The sequence below is a fragment of the Ceratotherium simum genome, chromosome 18 (assembly GCF_057802395.1).
Source record: "Ceratotherium simum simum isolate JZ-2026a chromosome 18, ASM5780239v1, whole genome shotgun sequence".
NCBI classification, from domain to species: domain Eukaryota; kingdom Metazoa; phylum Chordata; class Mammalia; order Perissodactyla; family Rhinocerotidae; genus Ceratotherium; species Ceratotherium simum.
Window position 1 is genome coordinate 31995909 of NC_141917.1, and position 20315 is coordinate 32016223.

A 20315-nucleotide genomic window follows, 5' to 3' on the forward strand; every position below is an offset into this window, starting at 1 on the left:
TGAAAAATCTTAAAACCATCCTTAGCTTATGGGTCAGACCTCAGGCCGGATCTGTCCTGCCACTGGTAGTTTGCTGACTCCTGTTTCAGAGGCTGCAGGCTGGTTGGGTCTCAGGAGGTCAGGACAAAGGGTGTCTGAAGGGCAGATGTGACTGTTTGCGGGGAAATGAGAAGCAGGACAACACTGATGGGAATAACCCCCTCTCCCCGCTGCCCCCTGCAGCGACTGAAGCCGGAAGGCTCTTACCTGTTAGATACACTGCGTGTTCCAGTGTTTCTTCTTCAGACACTTTAGAAAATGTACAAGTAGTTGAATCTGAAGCCTTGCTCTATTTGTAATGTACAGAAGAGGTTGAAGAAGAAAGAGTTAACGTCACAGAGGATGGATTCTCAATGTCTTGGAAACCTCAGCCTGGAGATGTCACAGGCTACGTTGTGGAGTGGTGTGACCATCCCCGCGACCTGCCCTGTGACCTGCAGTGGGAAAAGCTAGGCCCCAATACCACAAGCACAGTCATTAGTTCAGGTGAGAAGAACCTTCCATATGACCGTCTTACTCCATCCTCCTTGCAGCAAGTTCAACTGGGATTTCTGGACCATCTCACAGATCCTTTGTGCTAAACTAATAATTTTGAAATTACAAATTCGGCCTGGGTGGTAGGAGTTCAAATTTTGCAATGATGTGGCCTATGATCTGACCTTTAAATCTACTTTTACAGAGAATATCTGGACCTAAGGCTGGGATGGGTATTCATGAATCTGTTCCTCTAAATTAGTGGTTTCAAACGAAAGCAGCCATTATAATAAAATGACACTATAATAGTTGTCCAGAGAGCTTTTACAAAGCAAAGATGTGGATGGATTTGGGAGACGTTTAGGACACAGAGTTGATGGGAGTTGGTTATCAACTCCCTCAATTTCAATGGATCATATAGAACTTGAATTCTCACCTCCTCCATTGGATTTGTAACTTCAGGATTTCGGGTTTTGTGTTGTCAAAGGAGCCTGGGTTTATGGCTTGAGCAGGGGGATTGGTGGCGCCATCTGCTGGGCTCAAGATAAAGATGTGAGAATTGTCGGGGTCCGGAGGGTGATCGAGGCCCCTGGAGGGCATTCAGTTGCTCTTGAGGAGTGAGGAGGCCCTGCTGCCCTTGGGTGGAGCACTGTCATGAGCATGGTGGGTGCTAAAGATGGATTGCAGAGGCACAGGTGTGAGGGACATGAGGAAGTGGAAGTAAGCTTCCAGACGCTTGGCTTTCGTGGGCAGAGAGAAGGCAAGTCGCTGGAGGGGGATTTGGAGTCAAAGAGTTTAAAATGGTCTTCCGCGTCTGGTCAAATTCTGCACCCAGTTAGATGCACATGGATAAGGGTATGTTTGAGCGCTCCTGTTCGAGAGGACAATGGAGAGGACAGTCCTTGCTGGCCTTGCTGGAGACAACGGAGGAGGCTCAGGGAAGGAGGGAAGATGGTGATGAAGTGCAGAAACAGAGAGAAGGCAATTATTAAGGGGACACAAATTCATTTCTCATTCATTTCCTTTTCAGAAATAAAGAGAATGTCCTTCTGTGTTATTGAAAATCTGTTGACTTTTCTTCTCTAGATGCTTTTATACCAGGGGTCCGATACAACTTCAGAATTTATGGAATTTCTACAAAAAGGATCGCTTATTTATTAGAGCAAAAAACAGGATACTCCCAGGAACTGGGTAAGTTTGAAGCATTTAATGTGTCCATGGGCAGACTTGTTCAGAACAATCCAGAGACTCCTAGCTTTGGATTTAGGAAGATTTCAACACCTTTCCTAATTTTCAGTGTCACATTTTTTCTGGTAATTGGGTTTTTAAAAATATTCTTTTTTTAATCATACAAAAATAAAACATTTTCATTAAAGACAATTTATAAAATGTCACGCAAATGAAGACAAAAACATTGTTAATTTTACCACACAAAGGCAAATATCCAGAATTAATATTTTATGTATATCCAGGTATCCCTTTCTCTGTACAGATAGACACTTTTAAATAAAAATGGGATCTTACTCTATGCTATTTGTAAAGTGCTTTTTTGACTCATATCACTAAATATTATTTAACTATATCATTTTTATATTGCAAAGTGCCTCATTATTTGCATATGTCAAGTCACCTGTCATTGGACATTTAGGATGATTACAGTGTCTTTCAACTGAAAACTATAAAATTCACCTTTAGGTATCCTGCAGTCCCACACACTCAGTCTCTCTCTCTTTCTGTTTTCTTTGCTCAATCTCTTATGCTTTATCTGAATGACCATCATTTAAGCTAAATCTTTGTCCATATCCACAATAATCGTTTTTAAATGAAGTCTTAGAGGTACAATACTTGAGTCAAAAGCTTGAACTTCTTGAAGAGTTTTTCATTTCTTTTTCAAACTTTAAGGCTTGTGATACATATTGTGAAATCGCCCCCCAGAAATTTTACCACGATACCACCAGCAGTGGAGAGGAGTCTGATTGTCCCACGTGGTTGCTTATTCACCTTCTTTGGCATCTGGGGTCTCACGCCCACCGAGAGTTGGGCGGCTGTGCCCTTGATTGCCCAGCACTGGTCAGGTCAACCCTGGGGCTTCTCCCTGTGGTGGGAGCTGTCTGAACCAGGCAGGAGGTGTGCATTGTTGGTGTGTGTGTCGGTGTGCATAGACTGGATGTGCAAAAGCATATGTGGTCAGACAGGTTCAAGGAAGCTTCCAGAATAAACATTCCTGGATTTTTCCAGTGATGCTTGGATACCTTTACATTGCCACCGCCTGAGAACTAGAGTCCTTCAAATCTGCCCTTGCCTCTTTGAAGGTAACCCTCCCTCCTCCTCCCCTTCATGCCCATTTCAGTTCATTCTCTGGTTGAGTCTTCTATCAAACACTGTTTAGAATTTAGGAACAGGATGAAGTCTAAGAAAGCCTTTATTCTCTTTTTTGCTGTGTGACCTTGTGCAAGTTATGGATGCTCTCTGGGCATCCATTTCTACATCTGTAAAGGCAAGACTTGAACAAGATGATTGCTCAACTCCTTCCCAGCTCTCACCAACTATGTCAAAGCATAAATCCTCTAGAGAAAAAGATAAAACTCTTCATCTTGACATAAGCGCCTATGGCATCCGGAGTTGGCTGTGGCTCTACTTTTAGTTTACATGAATCTTTGAGACTATTTCCAAATCATGACTCTGTTATTATCCCAACTTACCCCCCTAGCTCCTTCAGACAACCCTCAAGTGGTCATGAGTAACTTGACATCCCATTCCTTCACTCTGAGTTGGAAGGATTATTCCACTGAATCCCAGCCCGGTTTTATACGAGGGTACCATGTCTATCTGAAATCCAAGGAGGGGGAGTGCCACCCAGGATTTGAAAAGGCAATTCTTCCAGGTGACATTTTTGTTTGTTTATTTACTCTTTCAAGATCTCGTTATTTGAAATCACTAAAAAAGCTGCCATCTCTGACTGTGGCCAGGCTGAGTTCTAGTCTTGCATGCTTTTATGATCAAACAGTGTTCTTAAATTTGTAGGGTAGACAGGGTTGTGGGGGCCAGTATTTTAACTTAAAAAACAATGTGGCCTGGTATTTTTAGAAGCACTTGAAGTATCATCAACTCCTTAAGAAAACCTGCCACTTGTGAAACTTTCTGTCTGACTTCTTTTTCTTTTTTCTTTGACTTTGTTAAATGTTATTACAATGTACTGTTTTATGTGTGTGTGAGGAAGAGTGGCCCTGAGCTATCACCTGTTGCCAATCCTCCTTGTTTTTGCTTAAGGAAGATTGGTTGTGAGCTAACATCTGTGCCAATCTTCCTCTATTTTGTATGTGGGTCGCTGCCACAGCATGGCTTGATGAGTGGCGTAGGTCCAGGCCCAGGATCCGAACCCTCAAACCCCAGGCTGCCAAAGCCTAACGCGCCAGACTTAACCACTACGCCACCGGGCCAGCCCCTATTACAATGTATTTTTAAGTCTCTTGCAAGCTCGTACCATCTCTTGCAGATTTGTGTGCTCTCCTTGGATCACCAACATCCCTTGTTTTATAGTGGATTTTTTGCTTTTCTTGCCATCTCCTGAAAGTTTTACCAGTGTCTTCAGTGTGATGAATTTAATTTTTGGTTGGTTTAGAAATGTTGACAGTGCTGAGTCAACAAGAGTATTAGGACCCAACTCTCTCTCAAGATCTCTATCACACTCTTAATAATTTTTTCTTCTTGAAAAAAAAACCCAATTTTTTAAAACCACAGATGATTCAGTAAGTTGCAAATACAAAATCTACAACCCGGAACAAAAGACGTTTGTTGTGGAAAACCTGCAGCCGGAATCCTTCTATGAGTTTTTCGTCACTCCGTACACAAGCGTTGGCGAAGGCCCCCTGGACGCTTTCACAAAGGTCACGACCCCAGATGAACACTGTGAGTTTTTCCAAATCCTTAGCAGTGCCTAGGAAGCTGACAAATTACACACACATCGCCCTGGGCTTTGTCTAGATCAGGAATTTTTAAACCTTTCTTCTTTCTGTCTCTGTCTATCTGTCTGTCTCTCTCTCTAGATGAAACTCTGTTTCACAAAGAATGTTACACAGAATCCCACGACATAAAACAGATAAGAGTGGCGCTAATCTGACTGACCTCTGGCCCGGAATCTTTCTCTTGCCTCTCTCAGTGGCCCCTGAGGCACTTCTCTGGAACTCAGTCCCAGAATAGTTTGAAAATCACAAGATAGCATATTTTAGTGCTGACCTCAGAAGAGTTGCAAGACTTCTGTCTAGAGAGGGTTGGTGGTGTTTTTCTCAGGAAAATTGCCATCTGCAGCCAGCCTTCTGGCTGGTTTCCCTCAGTGGCAAACTAATCGCTTCCTCATTTTGCCTTTCCGGAGGCAATTAGAGATCAGTGGGGTGTGGGCAAGAAGTGTTTGTTCACAAACCCAATGTTTGCAAATTTGGTGAAGAAAGGGTGAGATAAAGAGATCGATATTTCCAGAATGCATTTGTCTTGAAAGATGGAGAAAGAAGAGGGAGGAAGAAGAATGGCAGGAACCGTTAATGGTGAATAAGATTCTTGCGGTAAACCCGGGCCTCCAATAGACAGGGAGGTGGTGGGAGAGAAGAGATACTGCTGGAGGAGGAAGGAGAAAAGTCAGTACTAGATAGGGTGCCAAAGAAGTCTGCACTGGAAGGGACCTTTGAAGATACTCCTCCGTGAAAATCAAACAGGCTGAAAAGTCTGCCTGACATGACCAGCTGTCTCTGGTGTGGGGTCCCTTGGCTGAAGGCGGAGCTGTGGGGATGGGATGGCCCCTCAGGGAGAACTGCTGACCCTGGAGGGCCCTGACCAGTGATGAGGACACACGTGACTGTGGTAGCAGACTGGGGCGCTCACTGCGGTCACTACTAGACTGAAACATGGCCCCGGGTCTCCAAGCCAAAGGCCAGAACTCTCCTAGTCAGATTAAGATTTCAGCCAACGATTTACATTATCTGAGCACTCTTGCCATTTTGGAGTTCATTTAAAATTTATTTTCACGCTATTTTTATTCCAGCTTTGGCATTTACTTGGCTGGTAGATGTGTGTGTCAACACACACACACACACACACACGCACAATACATATAATTATGTATCTCAAGCATATTTTCTAGGTTTCATTTATCTCCCTTATTCATGCTAAACGTCCTTAGCCTTGGCTGTGACTCTATTGATGATATTGATTATTAAAAAGGAAAATAAATTTCTGCATAATTGCAGCAATGAGAATGACATTCTGCGGTTACATAAATAGTACAGATGAATCTCACAAACGCAATGCTGAGTGACAGAAGCCAGACCCAGCTCTTGCCATATGATTCCATTTATAGAGTAGAGAAAGAGCAGCTGCCATGTATGTTAAAAGACAAGATAGTGGTTACCTTAGGAGGGGATAATGACTGGAAAGGGACATCAGGGGGCCTTTCTGGGGAGCTGGTGATGTTCTTTTTCTTGATCTGGGTACTGATGACATGGGTATGTTCAGTTTGTGAAAATTCATCGAGCTGTACACTTAGGAGCACTTTTCTGTATACGTATATCACACTTCAATAAAAAGTTTAGTGAAACCAGTTTGAAACCCACTATGGTTAGGTCTCCACACTTGTTCTCAAATACATTATAAATCCATAATTTAACCAGATTTTAACACCAATTGTAGTAGTCAAAAGGACTGATCTTGAGAGCAAAGTATTCTTTGGTGGTGTCAGGAGGAGAGTTTCTTTCCCGTTCCCTGGCTTCTCAGTTAATCTTAGGCCGATTGTTGAGCTCCTCGCTTTGGCACTCTCTTACCTTTCTGTGGCCTTTTCTCCAGAGCCCTGTGCTGCCTCATAGACTGGGTTGGGCATCCGCCTAGGCCTGCCCTCCCTCCAACAAAACTCCAACATTATCCACCACATCCCATCCCCAAATCAAACCCCATCAAACTCTATTCCTTCTAGGACAGCTAGTGTTGGGTCCAAGGAGTGAGGAGGGCAGGGAGGCAAATGGATTGAACAGAAATATATGGACATGTGAATGACCGTTAGCCTGCAAACCCTCTCTGTGCAATTTGTATTTGTAAAAGAGGGTGTTTGTCAACCCAGCTGTATTATGAATTGGTGGACTTGCAAGCAGTGGGAACAGGAAGATGGGCATTTAAGAAAATGAAGCACTGGTTGACACATCTGAGAAATAAAAACGGAATAATTATCCCATGTAAGACATGTTCAGGTGATTTTATCTGAGACTAACTAGAAGGGGTACATTAGTCAATTTTTGATGTGTAATAAAAAAACCTCAACATCTCAGTGCTATACGAAAACAAATATTTCTTTTTATGCTCATGGCCTTGGCTGATCCGGGCTGGGCCAGGCTGGACTCCAGACTTTGGTCAGGTTTAGGTTTGTTCCATTTAGCTTTACTCTGGAGCTCAGGCTGAAGGGGCAGTGGCTACGTGGGACAAACTCTTGTCAAGGTGTATCACAGGGGCACAGGAGGGCGAGCCAAACTAAGCAAGTTCACTTAAAGCAGCTACTGACCTTACAACTACTAACATTCCATTGGCCAAACCAAGTCACGTGGCTGAGCTCCAAGTCACGGAGCAGAGATGTACACTCCACCCACCAGGAAGATTTGGCAAGGGTGCGGAGTATAATTCTCATATAGGGAGGGAGTGAAGAATTGGGAGTAATGATCCAATGTGTCAGAAGAGGTAACAAGTTTGAGTGACAGGTGTTGAGGACAAATGGTTCCCTGTGTTGGCTGGTTGGTTGGTTTTTCCCCTAGTCAGGCAGAACTCATATTGAATGTTGCATAAATAGACTTTGGAGGAACAATAAACATGTAAAATTGCTCTCAACCTTAAACTTATTTTTATTCCTTTGAGAAGGGAAAAGTACTCATTAAAAATATCTTTCTCTTTCCTTCTGCAGCCCATTTACTGATACGTATCATACTCCCCACGGTTTTCTGCGTTTTGCTCATCATGATCATATGCTACTTGAACAGTCAGTGGTAAGTGTGTGGGGAAGATTTTATCCAAGAAGAGAGTCAGAGAGAAATCTAGAAAGGAGTTTAATGAGATAGACATCACACTGAATATGAGAAAAAGTGCTGAAAAGGAAAAGGACAAAGGAGGCTTAGAGGAGAATAGGAAAAAATTTTTAACAACTTTGCTTTTCCAGTCAATACATAAGGAAAACAATAACCATTTGAAAAGATCGTAAAACTTGTTCAATAACAATAGCTAATATTTGTATTTCACTTACTTTGTGCTTGCAGTGTTTTAAGTGCTTTACATATAACCACTCATTCAATCCTCACACCACCACCGTAACTCCCATAATTATCTCCATGGAACCAATGAGGAAATTAAAGCAAGGAAGGGTTAAGTAGCTTGCCCAAGGTCACAGAGTTAATAAGGGATAGAGCAAGGATTAGAACCCATGAATCTGACTCATGTTCTCACTCTTAGCTATTCCACTATACTGCCAAATTCAGTCTAATTTTCACTGTTTTTGTAGGATGAAAGAGAAGTGTTATCCTGACATTCCAGATCCTTACAAGAGCAGTGTCCTGTCATTAATAAAATCCAAGGTAAATGCTGGGAAATTGTGTGTATACCGTATACCTATGAAAGACTGATCCAGGGTTGGAACTGTAATAATCATACTTCCTAGACCTCCGCAGGAAGATACCACACAGCAAAGCCACCTCTGCTCCCATGGCCATGAAATGGGTGGATGGAGCTTTGATTTCTTCTGTCAGGAGAAATCCTTTGATTTTCAGGACCACCTCCAGTTGACTTGTGACCAGGATGAAACAGGAAAAAAAATGGAGCTCTAAGTTCATTCTTTATATGCTCACACACACACACACACACACACACACGTTATATTTGCATATTTTTTTTTCTGTTCCAGGAGAACCCTCGCCTAACAATCATGAGTGTCAAGGACTGCATTCCAGATGCTATTGAAGTTATAAACAAGCCGGAAGGGAGTAAGATACAGTTCTTAGGCTCTAGGAACTCTCTCACAGACACTGAAATTACTCAGCCTGCCTACCTTTACCTCCTCCCAACAGAGAAGAACTCCTCCGGCCCTGGACCCTGCATCTGTTTTGAGAACTTCACCTATAATCAGGCAGCTTCTAACTCTGGTTGTTGTGGCCATGTCCCAGTACCCCCCGAAGCCCCAAGTCAGCTGGGACTCTTGACTTCACCTGAAAATTTACTGAAGGTACTAGAAAACAACTACATGAACTCCCTGGGAGAAATCCCAGCTGGAGAAACCACTTTGAATTATGTGTCCCAGTTGGTTTTACCCCTGTCTCGAGACAAGGACAGTCTCCAAACAGATCCACCAGTGCCAGCACTCTGTTCAGAGTATAAAATGCAAATGGCCATACCCCTGGGTCTTGCCTCACCTCCCCCGAATGAGAAGAGCAGCGTCTCTTCAGTTACTCTCTTAGATCAAGGTGAACCCCACCACTAATCAGTATACCCATTTCCTACCTTTATGCTACACAAACACTAAGAGAATCATGGCCGGCACCATTCTATTACCAGATACCTCGGTGCCTAATCCCAGTGAGCTCTCCCCATTGGCAGGTCTGATGTATATAAGACCACTACAATCTTGCTAGCTTTCCAAGGTCAGAAGCTATGAAACTTAACATTCCTCCTTGGAGCAAGCTTGCTGTAGAAATGGCAGAATCATGGGGACAGGCTTACCTTGCTGCTCTGTGTTCTAGGCTTACCTATGTGACAGGAGACCTGGCTGCTGACATAGGGATAGACCCCACCCATTCAGTCTTGGACAGGGTGGCTATGGTCCTAGAAGTTCAGTTTTTATCGAGAAAGCATTTCCATTAATTTCACCCCCAGATTTAATATCTTAAGGGTAAAGGAACTAGATTTAAGGCTTTAATAAAGGCCACAGATTCATTACTAGACCATAAATTGTCAATGTTAATTTATTCTGGGTGTGTTTAATGAGAAAGTCGCAGATGTTTGAGACTAAAACAGAGTTTAGACTTGCCTTGAAGTGATAAGAATTTGTAGTTCATTGATGCAGTAATGTTAATCCTTCTGAGGGCATAGTCTATATCTAATAGGTAAGACATGTGAAGGAATCAGTAAGTTCCCACAACTGTCCTTCTCTGTAGCTTACACAGTTAAAGAGGGGTTGGCAAGGAACTCCTGACTTAGTGTCCAGAGAACAGCACTCCTACTTAGTGGACACCCATCTTTTGACGACTACCTCAGAATAGGAAAAGGAAAATATATCATTAATTCCATTCACGTTTTATGGTTCCTCTTTTTTTCAAGAACTCTAATATATAAATGACCTGTTTTCATTTAGCATCCTTTGAACTCTGCAATAGGTTGCCTGCATCAAGATTCCCTCACTGTCTCATTTATATTCCTATTATGCTAACTTAATAAATAAAGTGAAACCTCATTGTTAGACATCGTTTAGACATAACCGTAAAAAGCTGTATGGAGTGGGGAATTCTGTATTGGCTCAGCAGCAGCGTTGTCTCCTTGAACCAATATATACAGAGCACCTGGTGCATCACAGGTGTTCAGTACACGTTAGTTCCTTTCTCTTCCGTCTGCCCGTCAACCCTTAATGTTTATCACATTTCTGAACAAGCACTAATCAGGGTTCCTTTTTGTTTGCTGTGGTGGAAATGACGCTGCCTGTGCCTCTAGTACCAAATGCCCTGCACTGTGCCATTCAACACCATGAAGACAGAGAGCGAAGGACCCACATCTCAAAGTAAGGTGGCTGTCAACTGGCCTAAGTATACCTACACAAGCCAAGACTTCGCTTCAGTCTTTTCAACTTTTTCCTTACATGTAATTAAGCTTCTTGCTGGAAAAACTGGTTATGTACTCCTAACATAGTACAAACAAGTATCTTGATGAGTCTAATAGTTTCAAGATGACTTTGTGGTCAGTATTGTCATCATTTAGCCTGTGTTCCTTTGTCGTGATGAAATTATAAAAGTACACAGAAACGTCAATGAGAGTGATGACTGATTTGTAAATAGTATCTTTTATATAGATTTTCTTTAAAGAATAATCCACAAAACCTTGAAGTCATTTTTGTTGCAACAAGCCTTAATTAAAATATTTCACCTTTGCGTTATTTTGTGGTTTTCTCTATCTCGATGAAATGAAAATCTAACAATTAGGATAGCTGATAAGTCACCTCATGAGCTGACTAAAAACATAAATTCCTGGGTTCCCACTCCAACCCTCCCAATCACAATCCCGGGGGCAAGAGACCAGGAATCTATATTTCTTCAGCCCCCAGGCATTCCGATGCACACTCAACTTTGAGAATCATTGTCCTAAGTCAAATGAAGATGTCATTCTGAAATATAAAACAACATACCAATAGGAAATGCTGGGCTACAGAACTTTGTCCTTACAACATCACTATGACTATAGTTTTGGCTATAAATATTCCTCTCTCATGTTCATAACAACCAAATAAATTAGTTTTTAAAACCTTACTTTTCAATACTATATGTCATCTTAATAGCATTGGTTTAAGAAGTGTTATTCAGAAACTTTGAAATTTGTATTCATCTGTCATTAGAATTATTAGGATTTCAAAAAAATTCATGGAGAATTTCAAATATACACAAAAGTAGAATAGTTTAATGATCCCCTCTGTACTGTCATCAGCCCCATCAGCCACGAACCCATGGCTCTTTCAGCACATCCATACCCTTATCCACTCTCCCTCTGCTATTATTTTGAGGCAAATCATATGATTTCATTCATAAATATTTGTGTTTCTCTAAATGGGCTCTACTTGTTCTAACAGCGCCATAATACTTTAAAAAAAAAAAATCGCACCTAAAACCAAATTAGTAATAATTCCTTAGAAATATCAGGATATTTTGACGGTGGGCAGGACCAGCATTAGTGATACCACATCAGCCTGGAGACTGGTCCTCAGCTGCACAAAGGGGACCGTGAGGGTTCGGGTTGGGAACCCGGAGCTGCTGAAAACGCTTGCTGACATGCTAACACTTGACTCAGACTAAGTCTAGTGAAACTGATTCTCCACTAGAACGTGTACTTATTAAGAAAATCAAGTTCAAATAGACAACATCTAATGTTCCTTCTAAGAGCTCTGTGAAAAGAAGCTGGCTTTCATCTCAGAGGATTTACAAAACATATAAAAAATTTTGCATAAAGTAGAACTTTTAAAATCCTCGAAGAGATACAACAGAAAAAGCCTTAATTAGCAGTTAAAATGATATTTACAGCACAATAAATATATTCAATTTAAAGGACTAAGCAAATGTAGTTGTCTTAGTCCTCTAAGATAAGCATTAGAGAAACAAAGTTTTAGTATATTTTGGTTTCTTTTTTTGAAATCAATACAAAAGTAGTTGCTATGGTCTGAATGATTGTCTCCCCCCAGATTCATGTTGAAATCCTAACCCCCAAAGACGAGGGGATTAGGAGGTGGGGCCTCTGGGAGGTGATTAGGTCATGAGGCAGGAGCCCTCATGAATGGGGTTAGTGCTCTTATGAGACCCCACAGAGCTCCCTTGTTGCTTCCACCATGTGAGGACACAACGAGAAGTCTGGGACCTGGACAAGAGTCCTCACCCAACTGTGATGGCACTCTGATCTCAGACTTCCAGCCCACAGAACTGTGAGAAATAAATTCCTTTGTTTATAAGCAACCCAGTCTGTGGTATTTTGTTATAGCAGCCTGACTAATACAGTACTTTGAGTATTTTTATATACCAGTTTTTAAAAATGAAACAAACTTTTTGAAGTTCAGCTATATTATCCCATTTTTCAAAGATCAGCTGTATGATGATGATGAAGTGTGCTTTTCAGTTTATTTTGGGGCCAACTACGTTTTTGCTGAATGACATACATATATAGTGGAAGGCAATGGGAAATGATATACAGAAATGCACTTAAAGACCAAATTATCCAAAACAAATCTATTTCTGAAAGTGAGACATACATTTTACCACATTTAATCAACTATAACAGACCCTAGCTTTGACACAATTTTATTCTCCAGGCTTGGTAAAAATTTCCCGTGGTATTTTCTTTTGCCACTAGGTGGCGGTAGGTGATCCTATCTGATCATGCCAGTTTCTGTGTGAGAAATCAAATACCTGCCACAGAAGTCACCGTCATACCATCATCACTTATATTATACATTAATTTCTCAAAAAATTCAGAACTGTTCTGTCTAAAGACAGAACCAGTTTTCCAAACCCCTTATAATGATTTGAAACTAAAAAATAAAAACTGTAAAGATATTTGTTTGATTAGATTATGAAGAATGTTTACAAAAGGGTAAATAGCTAATTTAACCATTTGGAACAAGCCACTAATCTGTTACTGAACTAGATTCTATCTGTGGTAGCTAAGAGTCACTTTTACTGGGAGTCACATGTATCAGCCTCAGTGGTATTTAATTCAAATCAACCCTGTTTTAAAATTTCACATAGAACACAAGTTTAAGAATTTTAAGTACATTTTATTAACAATGTATCCCTTTGATAAGATTATGCTTCAGGAGGCTTTTAATGCCCTTGACATAAACTGTACACATTATACAAAAACAAGAAAACCACACACACAAAAAATCAAGGTGAGCAAAACCATTTGGGGACAAACCTTGTTTAAATTATACACAACTCAATGAAATATTCTTACGGAAAATATATAAATACTTTTTCTTTCTATGTTACAGTTATACAATATAAATCAGATTTCAATGTCTGTTCAGTGACCTACAAACACCAGAACCTCCAAATCTGTAGCAGCGTATTACTTAATAAAAAAAAGAAGAAAATACTGTGGTTAGGGAGCATTAAGTCTGAGATTTTTTTCACAATCCCTTACCACTTTTCAAAACTAATTTACACCATTTGTTTTACAATGCAGCTTTAGGGTTTCTGACAGGCCAGTAATGGAACAATGTTCAACTATTCTCTATGAAAACTTTTTATCTCCCCCCCTCTGCCCCAAGACTTTGCATTTTGTGCTAAATCAACCCATTTAGTGGCAAAATTACAAGGTATACTTTTTTTGGCATAAATTATACTTTTCAAATTAAATATTTTATAAAGAAAGTCAAACAAAATGTGCAATTTATGCATGCTGTGGCATAGCTATTCACCTACATTACAAAAATACTCCAAAGGGGGAAAAAAATCCACATTCCATGTCAGTCATATAAACCTACTATGAATCAAAAATACCCTGGAACTAACCTGGAACTAAAAGAAAAAAGAATGCTCCTAGAAAGATTCTCACAGATTTCAATATTGTTTGATAAGCATTGCTATTAATTTCACTGGTATGCTTTTATACTGAAACTCTCACTGTAGTGATACTCGTGAAATTAAGCTGGTAATAATGTATTTCCTGAATGAGGAGACAAGGGAGACCTTTCCCAACTTACATTTTGGAAAATCTGAGATGTTCTAGATTTACTCCAACAGCTCTTCTCAAAAAACTCTCTCAATTCTATCTTTTCTTTTTTCCCATGTTTTAATGGATTGTGAATTTGAGACAAAACTGGAAGCACAGGACAAAAGGGGAAAAACCTTACTTCCAAAGGACCTTTCCCAAGGTAGTTTACAAAGCTCATCTCATACAAAATTAGCACCTCACTCTTACCATGCAAAAATAATTGCAGTTATAATTTGGATGATAATTTGATTGGTTTTTATTGCTTAATGATCTGTGCTTTAATGTGGGGATAAAAGGCATTCTCTGAATGGAATGAAAACAATTTTTATATAAATAGCAGTAGACAAATCTAAATAAGCATCCACACCTCACTGTTGAACACTTTGCCATTGTAATATGCCCTGAAAAACTCAACTTTAATTATCTCAAGCTCTGGATAAAAGAGCTGAAAACTATTAAAGCCACCATTTCAAAAGGACTTGTACACATGATGTTAGAGTAACTAGTATAATAATGTATATACCTCCACAAGAGCCACTTTTAATGTCACTGTCCTACAGAATGTCCTTATGCTACCCATCTTTATTAGAAAAATTTTTATTAGGGAGAACAGATTTTTCCCCCCTCAATCTACCTAAGCATAAACAGGAAATAAAAGTGTAAGAAATTTTAGATCATATTTAGTTACAAATACCATTATCTCATTTCCTTATTTATCAGTATTTACTTAGTATGTGAAACTGAAATCTGTTCTTGGAAAAAAATTTCAATTAGAAATGACAATTCACTTTACGATTAGAAATTCACAGTTTACAACCAGCATAACGGCCCAAATTCCTCCAAATTATTCAATAATTATCAATAGTACAAATTTATATGGACTAAGATTAATTCTAAAATCTTGAAAAACTACAGTATTGACATTATTTTGGTATTTTATAGTCTGGTAATATCTCTTATTTAATAGATGATTTTCTCAATTATTTCTATTACCACTGACACCATTCCTAACCTTTTCTGCTATAATTTAAGATTTTTAAACACCTAAGTTAATCACTTGGCACTGCATGTGAGCATTTTTCATCATAAAAGTCTACTTTTATACAAACGAGTACTTAAAGAAAACGTATTAGACCTGTCAGTGAAACATGGATAAACCAAATAGCACTATACATTTAAGTTACTGACATTTTTTTTCTTAGATTACTGATAACCACAAAGCTCTGAGTGTCTCCCCGAACTACATGCTAGAGGCAAATATTATGATGTATACATACATGTCTTTCAAAGTAATAGTCAAAAAACCTGTTCAGGCTAATAGTAACGAAGACTTCATTTCAGGACGGATGAGTGAGGTGAGGTCCAGGGATGGGGATGGTTGTATGTATGTGACAAACAAGAACTACTGTTAAGTTTTGAGGGATTAAACCACAGATTTTATACTCTATATTAACTGAGGTAGTGTTTAAAATGAATGTCTAAAATATGTTAATCCCATTATGAATAAGATTACTACATTACCTCCTTTGGAGTTTTTAACCACTATTTGGTCTAGTATCTCTGACATTTGGTTCCCTGGAAGGCAGTTTAATCATCCAAGACCAAAGACCAAGGTAACAGGTAACGTTCTTAGAAGTACTGTTGACATTTAAATAAACACTTGGGTTCAGTGATAAATTAAAGTTAAAAAAAAGTATTTGTTTTATCTTCAATTGGATTTTATGGAGAAAAGCTGAAGAACCACTTTTTAACATAAGGAGCAGCTTACAGCCCTTTTCTGTTTTGTTATAATGTAAGTTGCTACACAGTGCACATAAGAACAATTCACTGAAGTGCAGTCAAAGAGGTGTTATGAAGTGAGATGAAATGCTTCATCCCAATTGGAACTTTCAGTGCCAGTAAATTAAAAAAAAAAAAAAAAAAGTATCTCTGTGAGTTACGTTTTCTAGTTCACAGGGTTCTTTACAGAGATCTCACAGAACAAGCCCATTATAAAAAGGATCTGTAATACGGGAAAATATTAATGTACTATGACTGTGCCAAAAGCTGATGTGTAACTGTAAAAATGGTATACATGAATTAAAAAAGGGTCCTAATCAGTCCAGCTGGATTTCTTTTTCTATTTAAATATAGACCTCAAAAAAGATAATCCTTTCATTTACAAGCATTCTATTGATAATGGCTATGCTATTTTTACAGACAAATTTGCATATGTTTAATTCCTGTAAAGATTTCCAAATATCTTTAGACATATACAACTTAAACACACAAATAAACAAAACCTTGCCCTCATCAACTTAACAACTTCACAAATGTGATAAAGGCAATTACTGTACTCATAAACTCACCTATCACTGCATTTAGTTTGTGCAAAACAAGAACACTGATATAAAAATTAAATTACTGCTGCTTTAAAATTTGGTACTTAAGGCTTTTCACTACAATTTTTAATTGTATTAAGTTTTATTAATGATTTCTTAAAAGGAAATATGGCTCTTCTTTTCCCATGGAATGTGTAAATTGTAGGCAAACTTATCTTTTCCTCAGGAGATCCAAAGTGTTATTTAATGCTTTCTTTTGCTTTAGGTCTAATTAATAGTGCTTGTTCAAGTTCCTGTTTAAAATGGTGATATGGGAAGTTGATGAAAACAGAAGTCCGCTGAAAATATATGCAATCTATAAATGAGAAATACTTTGAATTATAAGATGATTTTCTGATTTTAATCAGGAACTGTAGTGAAAAACCTTAATCGGTTCAAATAGCCTATAATGACACATTGCAACAAAACTTAAGAGACGGAAAACAAATAAGAAACTTTATGCAAGTCTAGCAACATAAAAATAACTTATAAGTCCCGGGTTGTTGAGGCTCTTCTTTCGCTTTGAGGTTACACACCTCTGAAGTAGTGTTACGAACATTAAGAAACATGTGGAAGGGCCACAGTTCCCCCTCGAATACCAGCAGTTGCAGCGCACCCTGTTGTGGCAACAGGGTGCAGCCCCAGACACAAGGATTCCTGGTTTCCACGAAGTAGTTAACAAACAAGGCATCTTTGTATTAACCCTAAAAAAAGAATGCAGAAATAGCTGTGTGAAGGGTGCTTCTGCATATCCTATTATTGTTCCGCTGTAATTGTTCCACTGCTTTTAAAATGAGAAAATAGAGAACCTATGTAGGTATTCAGTGCTTGGCTCTTGCATACAATGTTAACTAAAACTCTTAAAATTGTGGTAACGAACAATGAACCCCCAAAAGGGCTCAACGGGGGAGAGAGGAAGTTGTTTTGGTTAGGGAAGTCTGCAGTTCCAACTGTTCAGGTACCAGTAATTGCTGGAACAGTGTACAGAAGATACTCCTGTCTTTGCTGCCCAGTCAGTCAGCATTTTTTCTGAGGCTTTTAGGAAATCCACAAATATGAATATATATAGTATATATCTATATACATCATAAATATGAGGTCAGGATTCAGCAGATGTATCAACTATAGGTTGCTTTGGTGCTGTTGCCAACACAGCCTCTGCTTCTTCATGCATCTAGAAACAAAGTGGTAAACTGTTAATGACTTTCTAGTGTACCAACAGATATTATCTCTTTTTTAACTTAATTCAAACAATTATTCTTGAAAAATAAATTTCGTAAGTACAAATCCTACTTACTTGTAAAAACTGTACATCTTGAAATAATTCTTGTATGAACCTCCGACATGGAAGTCTAAATGTGCAGTGTGACAGCAAATGGGAAACCTCAGAGTAAAGGCATATGTCATCAAACGTTTGAGGATACTTCTCCTTAATTCTAAAATAAAAGACAAGACTATGGTGTGATAAAATTATAATAATGACCTACCTATTTTTCCTACAAAGTATCACTTTTTAAATATTTTTTTCTCCAGATATTGATTAGATGGCATATGTGGGGTGATGGCATAGAATATAAAATATTAAATATTCCTACCTCACACTTAAATTAGACATTTTAAGTTTGGGGTTATGTCTTAAAATGATCAAAACCCAAATACTTCTTGGGAAGTTAGAAATATTTTTTTCACTGTCATGAGAAATTGCAAATTTTATTTATCAGCCTAGAATGACACATATTTTCAAAATTAAGCTTTAAAACAGAAAGAAGTTTTTAAAGTTAGACTGAAGTTATCAATATCCATGACTGGGCTCTCTCTGTATATCTTTCAAACAGTCGCTTTTAGCTAGGAGAGCATCTGAGAATTGGCTGTGGGGCGAGGTGGGGTAACACACAGGTTAAGGACCCACTACTCCTAGGGCTACTGGCCAGGAGGTTTGCAGGGAGACCCTGGCATCTGTGTTACTGTTTTTTTAAAGTCTCACAGGAGACCCCGAGGTGCATTTCTTTTGAGGACCACTGCTTCAAATAGTGCAAATTAAAGATGCTGAAGATTCAGGTTGAATTTTCCTTTATCATGTTCCTGCGATGTATAACAACAATAAAAATTCTGCAACTTTTATTAAGAGAAAGAAAGAAAAATAGGGAAAAATCAAACCAAGAAAATATCATTTGTTTTATGTAGGCTAGCTTTTCTCAAACTTTTTGGTCTCAGGATTCCCTTGCTTTCTTAAAAATTATTGAGGACCCCAAAAAGTTTATTTTTTTTATGGGGTATAGCCATCAATAATTACCAAACAGAAATTAAAATTGAGAAAATTTCAAAATATTTATTAATTCCTTAAAAAAAATCCATTACATGTTAACATAAATACATATATTTTAATGAAAAATAACTATATTTTCCAAAACTAAAAAAGTGAGAAGAGTGGCACTGTTTTACATTTTTACAGATCTCTTTAAAATCTTAATACAAGATAGCTGGATTCACATACCTGCTTCTGCATTTAATCTATTAACATATGTTATTTTGGTTGAAGTATATGAAGAAAATCTAGCCTCACACAGACATGCCATACAGTTGAGAACTACTGATGCAAGCTTATTAGTCTAATTTTTGAAGTATTTCAAGTATCTTTTTCACCATCAAAAGCAGAACAAACAAAGAATACTCATGCTCATAGTTTACTTACGTTAAAAGCCCGGTTTCATGACATTTAGTTGAAACAGAACTACTCAAATTAATGACTAATCTTAGAACTTCTTTGCGAAGGAGTATACGGCACATTGGTGTATCGTCTGGAATTGTTTTAACACCTGAAAAGAACATAAAATATTTTATCTATATTACAATAGAAAATGATTATAACTCATGGAATTTGTTTTTAAACTTGACCTAAAGATCTAAAACTGAGATAAATTGTGAATGATCTGCTCGTCAATTTGGGAGCAAAATTCTTTCTAATAAAAGCAGACAGCGGGGCCGGCCCCGTGGCTTAGCGGTTAAGTGCGCGCGCTCTGCTGCTAGCGGCCCAGGTTCGGATCCCGGGCGCACACCGATACACCGCTTCTCTGGCTATGCTGAGGCCGCGTCCCACATACAGCAACTAGAAGCATGTGCAGCTATGACATACAACTATCTACTGGGGCTTTAAGGGGAAAAAAATAAATAAATAAAATCTTTAAAAAAAATAAATAAATAAAAGCAGACAGCTAAGAGGGTACATATCAGTGAGTGATACAGGCGCAATAGTTGGCTAAATATGCCTCACTAACACTGACTTGTCATAGTTTTGAGACAACTTTAATTAACATTGTTTACGAACAACAACAACAAAACTAAGTATTTATTAACAATGCTTAGATTTGAATCTGAAAACTTACCTAGTAGCAATTCTGTGCTTTTGGTGCTGCTGGCTGACCCTTCCTGAGACACTCCATCACTGCATCCAGAAATCCCCGAAAACTTAGAGGGAACCACTTCTAAGGGATTATGGATAGTCTGCTCACACCAATCAGAATATGGAATGTCTTGAAGGTCTGAAGAAAATTATTTCAATTAAAGTATCACAAGGGCTTAATTCCTATGCTTGCATTGTATGCTACAGAGGAAATGATTCCTTGTAACTTCTTTCTAGTTTTCAACAATTATTTTCCATGATGAAGATTTACAAAGTAAAATCAGACTGCTCAGACAGCGAAATTTGTTAAATTCTAAAGACATTTCTACATAAGATTTTATTTTCCTCAATTACAAAAATACATTAATATGTGATTATTTTAAAAATTCAAATAAAGATGTATACAGAATAAAACGTAAAGACATCTTATCAATCCCCTCTCGAGACTATCCCTCCCACCCCCAAACTAAATACCCCTCTCCATAGGAAAATGTGGTTAAAAGTCTGATATACGTATAATTTCAGATCTTTTGCTATTTTAAATTTCTCTTTCTTCCTCTTTGGGT

The 20315-nt window shown here is 38.6% G+C and overlaps 2 protein-coding genes across 10 annotated transcripts in view; one reads left to right on the forward strand and one right to left on the reverse strand.

Moving 5' to 3' along the window:
• OSMR (oncostatin M receptor) overlaps positions 1-10663 on the forward strand; it is a 63301-nt gene extending 52638 nt beyond the window's left edge. For 2 of the 3 annotated variants that reach the window (XM_087443215.1, XM_087443216.1), the window contains exons 12-18: positions 346-525; positions 1600-1704; positions 3224-3397; positions 4255-4422; positions 7445-7526; positions 8036-8108; positions 8435-10365. In XM_087443215.1, the coding sequence (XP_087299341.1) occupies positions 346-525; positions 1600-1704; positions 3224-3397; positions 4255-4422; positions 7445-7526; positions 8036-8108; positions 8435-9007 (1355 nt within the window). In that variant the 3' untranslated portion in view covers positions 9008-10365. Of the gene's footprint in view, positions 1-345; positions 526-1599; positions 1705-3223; positions 3398-4254; positions 4423-7444; positions 7527-8035; positions 8109-8434 lie in introns of all 3 variants that reach the window. The other variant, XM_087443217.1, reaches the window with a different exon arrangement.
• Positions 10664-13027: 2364 nt separating this feature from the next.
• Positions 13028-20315, reverse strand: part of RICTOR (RPTOR independent companion of MTOR complex 2) — a 116971-nt gene continuing 109683 nt past the window's right edge. For all 7 annotated transcript variants that reach the window (XM_087443221.1, XM_087443222.1, XM_004422759.3 and 4 more), the window contains 4 exons: positions 19733-19888; positions 19042-19165; positions 17647-17785; positions 13028-17523 (listed from right to left, as the gene is read on the reverse strand). In XM_087443221.1, the coding sequence (XP_087299347.1) occupies positions 17449-17523; positions 17647-17785; positions 19042-19165; positions 19733-19888 (494 nt within the window). In that variant the 3' untranslated portion in view covers positions 13028-17448. The remainder of the gene's footprint in view (positions 17524-17646; positions 17786-19041; positions 19166-19732; positions 19889-20315) is intronic.